The sequence below is a fragment of the Hippocampus comes genome, unplaced genomic scaffold, assembly GCF_001891065.2.
Source record: "Hippocampus comes isolate QL1 unplaced genomic scaffold, H_comes_QL1_v1.1 scaffold76, whole genome shotgun sequence".
In the NCBI taxonomy this organism is placed as follows: domain Eukaryota; kingdom Metazoa; phylum Chordata; class Actinopteri; order Syngnathiformes; family Syngnathidae; genus Hippocampus; species Hippocampus comes.
In genome coordinates this window covers 2,450,387-2,458,480 of record NW_017805277.1, presented here as the reverse complement: position 1 = coordinate 2,458,480, position 8,094 = coordinate 2,450,387, and the positions used below count along the sequence as shown (strand labels likewise).

General features: G+C 40.6%; 1 protein-coding gene across 1 annotated transcript in view; it reads left to right on the top strand.

The window, feature by feature from the left end:
- Positions 1-3,688: 3,688 nt before the first annotated feature.
- Positions 3,689-8,094, top strand: part of LOC109516129 (netrin receptor UNC5B-like) — a 44,269-nt gene continuing 39,863 nt past the window's right edge. Inside the window, exon 1 of the mRNA XM_019870359.1 lies at positions 3,689-4,390. Within this exon, the coding sequence (XP_019725918.1) occupies positions 4,300-4,390 (91 nt within the window). The 5' untranslated portion in view covers positions 3,689-4,299. The remainder of the gene's footprint in view (positions 4,391-8,094) is intronic.

Sequence of the window (8,094 nt, the reverse complement as noted above, 5' to 3'; positions counted from 1 at the left end):
AACCACAATCTATTAAACAAGTTCTCCTCTGGGCGGCAAAAAAAAAAAAAAAAAAAAAAAAAATTAAAATAATTAGTCTCCTGAATAGGTCAACTTAATCATTCCTGAAAATAATATTCAATTATCGCATCTTCTGGAACACCTCTTCTATTTTTAGAGCCCCTCTGCTTTTCAGAGATATGCAGTTTGCAGTCTTTTATGTCAAGCCTACAATACGATGCACTTGAGTGTCTGTAATAGCAAACAGCCCTCTATAATGACCCATTATCCTCTTAATAATTGCTGTTTTCCACATAGCCTTTAAGGTTCTCTACACATTGGTTACGTCCCCCACTAGCTTTGCTCTCCCATTTTGCTTTAAACAATAAGTGCCCTTGACTATTTAAATTAGAAAAGGTATCACCACTAGCCAAGACAGTTACTGTCATTTTAGGTCTTCAGTAGTGGCCCTCCTCACCCTTTATTTCAACGTCTAATGCATTTTTTTGCTCATTTCAAAGGTGGAGGTGAAATTTCTCAGGTTATTCCATGCCAAACTCATCCAAGCACACTTTTAGTGACCTTGCTTTTCCCACTGGGGCATAATCATACTGGAAAAGAAAAGGTCATTTCACAAACTTTTTCGACAAAATTTAATTTCCCATATGAACAATTTCACAAGTACAGTAAGTTAATTACGGTATTACATCGGTGTTAGCATTTTGCAGCCATAGCGTTACCTCTGCGTCCCGCGTCCGAGACGCACAATTTTCCGGCGGGACGCACAGTTCCAAATAATGTGCGTTTCTGGGACGCAAGGAAATTTCTCAGTCAAACCACAAAAAAAACTACGGCACATCTTTTTTTCCAGCAACGATCGCAGTTTGACAATCGCCGCCATTGTTGTTTTGATCTTGCGCTAAGTAATCTCGCATGACGAGATTTCCTTTCTCGCGAGACGAGATTGGCGAGATCGTCAGACGATTGCCAAGTTGTGTAACGTTAAAACAAGTGTTGTGAAAGTTTATTGCGGAGATATCAGAGGAAGCAGCTAAAGCTGGATAGTTTTTTTGCGATAATAAGTTGACTTTGAGAAAGCCTTGTATCACTGGAAGCAGAGTAAAAAGAGGAGAATTTATGAACTCAAAGACTGAACCGTGGGATGAAATAAGAACCTATTTCTCAGCAAATCTTGTATGTCTGAATTGTTAAAATTTTTGCAGCATTTGTTTATAAGGAATAAACCTATTATCAATGTATATTGTTGTTGTTTGTGTTATTATCCTATGCAATTGAATAAGTAGACAATTTTCGAAATTTGGGACTCTCTAAATGCATAATGGGACTCATACTTTTCTAATCAGCGAGTCCCTGGGACTCGCAGGGCTCAAACTGTAAAATTATCACTGATTTTGCAGACCACCATTACTCCGTGAAATTGTTGTTACATTTTGTTGACTATCATTAAACATAAAAAATGAAGATTGATTTTGTGGGTAGGGATCACTTAACACTCCTTCCCAACCTTGGGTATTACAGGTTATTCTGACTGAACAAAAGTCTATTTTGGTATCGCTTCACAAGAATGAAACAGCAATGGCACACATCTCACATGCGAGGCAGATGGCGTAACCAGCTCTGTGGCTTTTTTGGCAACATTGGTTGGATAAAAAGTGAGAGAAAGCTCAACGAGGCCCACACAAAAGCTATGGCAGGTCAGTTATGAGGAATGTCCTTCCAACATTCCTGTTTGTTATTACTTCCGCCCATGGGGTGTCAGTCTGATGAACAACCGTGGCTTCTTGTGGTGGCAAATTCCCTGAACTTTTCGAATTGGCTCCAAGCACGGCTGTCTAACACAGTGTAGTCAGCGATTTGCAGTTTTTGGACTGTGGACTCAACGCAATTTTTATTTCCCTGCATCAGTGCCAAAGTCGGCGAACATGGAACAGAGCTGTTTTCACTAATGATCAGGATTAAGCCAAAATAAATAATTAAATAGTTAAATGGGTTTTCGCAACGCTTTGGAGAGTGCTTGGAACATAAGCTCAATTTTTTTTCTCTCTCTTTTTTTTTTGTTTTTGTTGTCCAATTTTGGTCCCATGTTCAAAAATATATTCAGACCAATGTTGCAAAGGTAACCGCCTCTACAGTATTGTGGAAATGGTTCAAAACAGTTGGCAATTACACAATTTAACAACAATAATAAAACATAGCCTTAGCCTTGCATATATCATTTTCTAAATGTACATATGATGTATCTAATTTGTCTTTTCCAACGTTACTGCATTGGGAAGAAAATGCTAGAAAGGGCTGCCCAAACTTTTTGGACCGAAGATCTACTTTTCCATCGACCAATCTCCAGGGATCACCCCTGACCGGCACGCGGGCGCGCGCACACACACACACACACACACGCACACACGCACGCACGCACGCACGCACGCCCTGATGAGAAACAGCCTGACACTGAGGCATATGCAATGGACTTTTGCAGCCTGTTAACTATCGTAGCTCACACGTACCGTTTTAAAGTGCTTCCCTGGGCCCTCCTAGATTCCTATTCTTTGCCCATGCCCTCGGTGAATTGTACACGAAGCAAACTCTGAATGAGAATAATGACGATAAAAGATAGAGCGCAACAGCTCTGATCACAAGCTGCAATTAAAGACTGCTGAGCGCTAACAACTTCCGGTGACGTAATCACGCGCCACCGTAAATTCAAGATTTACCTGCTTTATTTTATTTTTAAAATATTTTTTGTGTGAAAATGATACTGATAGGATGATTAGGGTGCAGCGTACATTAACATAAAAAATATATTACTAACATGTACAAAGACACAAAAATGGTTTGTTTGTTTTTTCTCCTCGACACTCCTCGGATCTACTTGGGACCTGTCTTAGATCTAGCGGTCGATCAGGATCGACGTAATGGGCACCCCTGTGCTAGAGCATGTTCATGAGCACAAAAATAACCCTGCTACCTAGAAATGTTGCATAACATATACCATGATGTGCAAAAAGCTTGAATGTCAACTTGATTTAGACATTGGTGTCTAAAAATCTTGTATATCTATGTCTGTCCTACAAGATTCAAGTTGGATTTTTAAAGGAATAAATAAAAAAAGCTCACTGTCTTCTTAAAAATATTTGACATGAATTACTCATGAAATTAGTCGTACAATCATCATCATTCATAAGATACAGCCTCCAGACTGAAATAAATTCTTCTCACAGTCATGTGCACTTCTATAAATTATACTTCCTTGTAGTGTGAATTGAATTGCTCTTCCAATTCAATATCCGAGTGGTGTCCACATTAAATACCACGAACTCCCATCATATGTGATGGGCACTGAATAACGCCAAGAGAATTGTCAGCCACCTTGGCTCATTAATGAAAGGGTGCTCCCTTGTGGCCAATGGGGGTACGTTTGTGATGGAGAGGAGTGGATTGACAGAAAATAAGAAGAATGATTTATGATCGATCAAGGCTGCAGGACCACGAAGTGTAGATAGATAGATAGATAGATAGATAGATAGATAGATAGATAGATAGATAGATAGATAGATAGATAGATGAGCCTGGTAAATCCTGAGTGGATCCGGGTTTTCTCTCTTGCTCCTCTGCAATCTATTTCTTCGTCGCTTGCTCTGAACTTCCATTCACTTGTTCAGTCATCAGTGTGATGAAGAGGACGAGGAGGAGGAGGAGGTTGCAACGTGATTGGCTAGGCGGAGGCTGCTAGTCCGGCTTGTGTTGTTCCTTGGGTCTTCTTGTTTACACCTGGAGGACCGGAAACAAGTCCAGAGTGCCTCCAGCAGACTCGGCTGTACAGTCTGCGTTGAACAGGGCTATCTGGCTGCACCTCGATCTTGTCGGAGCGAGTATTTTTTTTTATATTTCTTTTTGTTATTTTATTTTAACGAATGCTTTTGTTTGTTTTGTTTTGTCTGCAACATTTTCTGTTTCGCATCAGTTTAACACTCAGTCGCGGTCAAACTTTTTAGTGACTTTCTTGAAGGTGTCTTTTGTGGCTGTCAGCCTAATCGCACCTGAACACGAAAGCTGCTGGGAATATTGCCATTTTGCATTGATATCGCTTCTTTTTTTTTTGTCCAGGTTATATGCTGGAGGGAAAGCACGCCGTTACGTGTTTATTGTAGCGGTTTAAGCGGATACGTTTACTGTCACTTCATGGTGGGATTGGACTCTGTTTGATATTCTCCTACAACTCTTTTCTGGACAAGAGACACTCGGTGTGGCCAACCCACGCGTGTGCGCACCCTGGGACGCCTCGCAGCAGTCTAAGCGGAAATGATGCTCGCTTTTCGAATGCGGCGTGGACAAGCTTACGGTCCGATTGTGCTTTTGCTCCTGGTCGGGGGTTATGTCGTGTGTGATACCGGTAAGTACCAAAATCACATGAGGTCGACAGTATTTGGCGTCCTTTACTTTTAGACTTGCACACAATGACGCATGGAAACATTTTCACACCGTATTGTGCTGTTATTCCCCGTAGTATTCTAAATTAAATACTGTAACAGAATAACCCCCTTTCCAAGATTTCTTTTGGAGTCCAGCTGGACTGAAAAGCCCTTCACTTTGTACGAACCCGTTGTTTCTTCTACTTAGAGCATAATAACTAACTCACCTTGAGTAAATGGATTAATTGAGGTGCGCTGTAAAAGACAGAGTAACTGTTTTGTTTTTCCTTTTCATTGTTGGCCATTACAATAAATACATAAATGAATATAAAACAATTACGAATATTGGCTGTATGAGTAGGTTAAGTAGCTTTTAATTCACTTAGCTACTTGTACATCGTTAGAGCTGCATTATTAGAAGTGAGTGTTGGATTGTTCCACACAGCAGCCAGCTCACATGGGAATGCTTGACTTGGCACAAAGGCCAGGTCACTGCGGGTGAGCTAATGGGACTTGGACACTGAGGTGACAATGACCGTCAGTGCAGTTTAGAAACCTGGTTGTTCCTCCCTTGTTTATGTCATCTTGAAACACAAGACAGATATTTGTGGTTTGGCTTAAGATCTGCATAAACACACACACACACACACACACACACACACACACACACACACACGCACACACACACACACGCAAAAAAAAAAACAAACCAATAATATTTATACAAGATTTGCTAAATGACCACTGCAGCAAATACAAAAGTTTACTTTTGGCATACATGACACAAATAATAGGACACACTTGTCTCTCATGGTCTCTAGTTATTTCCCTGACTGACCTCTTCTTAGAATGCAGAGTGCACACATTGTACACACATATGAGTGTATTATTCCCCAAACATGCGGATCAGAAAAGCAGCTTACATTTATTAAAATTGTAGTCTGTTCAGAAATGCTTGCATGTGAAATGTTGATATTAATTATGTGGAGTGTTGCAGCGAGGTCCTGTAAGGGGACAAGTGCTAGTAGGAGGGGACATGGCCTGGCAATAGCTGAGTTTGTGTCTCGGAGAGGGTGAGCCATCGATATATTTAGTGAAATGCATGATGGGACACATCTGTGCATATTACTCCTCTGCCTCTTGTGTCGCTCTCTGGCTGGATGGCTCACAGTACTGCAATAAGCTCTCAGTGTTGATATACTCATGAATTACCTGAAGTCTGGAGTAACTTGCGTGGCATCATTATTGCTGACTTGATTAGATTTACTGAGCTGGCAAGAGGGATGTGTGTTTATACAATGTTTGCAACACATCACAATTAAATGTAGAGATGACTCTTTACAGTGGGGGTGGGAGGAATTGTCAGCAGTCCCAGTCCGGACTGGGAGGTCAAGATAGAAGTAGAGAAAAGACAAGTGTATCAAAGAAGCGGTTACGTCTTGAAAATTGGAGTGCGTAACATGTCACACACTCTCTTGAAGGTCTGGATGTACACTATTGTTAAGTGTGGTAATCTTCATTGTTTTGAACAGCTTCAACCATCTGAACAGGGTGGTAGACATTATTGAAAATGCTTTAATGCTGTTTGGAATGGGCTTTGGATTAGGTGATTGACACATATACATAATTACAAATAAAGAAACACCTTCAATATCCACAGTATATATTGGCTTAAATGTAGGATTTACTATACTGTGTTCTGAAAAAGTTGATCCTGCGCTTGAGGTTTCTCCATTTTGACCCTAAGCATGTCACTTTTGCTTCAGCGGAAAATAACACCAATGGCATACGTCCAATGATTTTAAAGTGTCTGTGAAACAGTATTGTAATTGAAGAGCTAGTGGCGCTCACTCTAACAGGTGACATTCCAATGATTTTAAAGTGTCTGTGAAACAGTATTGTCATTGAAGAGCTAGTGGCGCTCACTCTTTAACAGGTGACACAGGACTTTGGGGGACTAAAATAAGAGAAAGATCTCTTTGGGCCAAGCTTGAACCAGAATGGGTTGTCAGGCCGGTCCTGTCAGCATGAGAGACATGGGCATGTTGTGTCCTGGAGCAATGCATTAGTTTTATTGCCGTCAGGCGGCAGTGGATGGGATCGCTGGCTAGCCACTGGCCTCTCTGCTGTATTATTCATATGTGCAAAGTGGTCTTTGTTAATATTTAAAAATGTGCTTATGATGCTCACATTGTGGACAGCAAAGGAGCAAGAAGTGGGAGGGCAACAGCTGCTTAGCTATCATCGGCGTAACTGACCCGGGGGGCTACGGGGGTTTGTGAAGGATTTGAGAGGAACGAAAGGCTTTTAAAGACAAGATGAAAAAGTGGCTCTTCTAACAAGTATGCCAATTACACCCAGAGGATGTGAGCATGCCACAAAAGAACTCCAAGGTGGAAGACAATCCATTTCAGGAAGCTGGTCTACTTCCAATATGCTCACATTTGGAACTGATTCATCCCGCAGGAAATTATGAAAATAAAATAAAAAAATCATCCCTGCAAGGGTCTGTTGCCATCATAAAACTTTTATTAACTGTTCAATGAAGGTTTTCATTTTAATTATCTACCACACAAGTGTAAAAAGTAAGATGTTGAAACAAAATAACACAATACCTTTGGTGATAATTGGCTACATAAAAGCAGCCAGCCACTCTGATCGAGTTAATCCTTCTGTACTGTCAGAACTGAGATCCACTAGTGACTCACTGGGGATATCACACAACACAGTGGGGCCTTGAGATACGAGTGCCATGACTTAATAGTTTTTTGAGATATGAGCAGTCATTTAATTCTTTTTTTTTTGTATTGAGATGCGAGTATGATTCAGATCCCCTCGCTAAATGGCAGCAGCATGCATTACAACATCCAGTCACCATCAATTCACATTGTTTTCCTAGCAAGTGTAGGACGGTATCAGTTGCTGGCAGTATGTGGCATTCATCAGGTTTGGCAGCTGTCAATAGATCCCAGAAGAACAAGGAAAGACAATAGATTCGGTACAATTGTTTTGCGCTCGTATTTTCAGTTTACAGGTTATGTGGAGAGCAAATGTTATTGTGATGTGGACATACAGTACAAACCTGTGGCGTGGTGTGATTGTCAAATCATTTCAATGGGGAAGAATTATTTGATGTAATAGTTTTGAAAATCCGAAATGAGCAAATTGAACCTCAACCATGTTGACAGTTCAACATACTGTAGATGTTTTTCTTTCCTTTTTAAAATTTTTAAAAAACTTTGATATATTTTTCCTAAAACCTGTTTTCTAAATTGTACTATAGAGGATTTAAATATGCGAGTTAAAGCGAGGAACAAGAGGCCATCCAGCGGAAAAAGGCAGAACCAGAACAAGCAGATGGATAGGGGATGAATAAATGAGAGACACAGAAAGATAGATTGATATCTCAGGGCTTGGCTTTTAAATATCCTTCATGAGAGAAGAAATTTCCAGAGCAGTGCCATTCAAGCATCATTAAACCTCTGGCACCGACTGAAGAATGAGAGCGTGAGGAGGAGATGAAGGTGAAAAAGAGCAGCATTGGAGCTTACAGAGCATCAGAAGAACCAGAAGTTTAGGCTGTAGAAGGTTCTAATCATTTTTTGGGGGCGGGTGCGGAACAGAAAGTGAAAAAGACATATCCACAAATCCTCCAGAGAGATGTTTTTATTAAGGCTCTTATCGA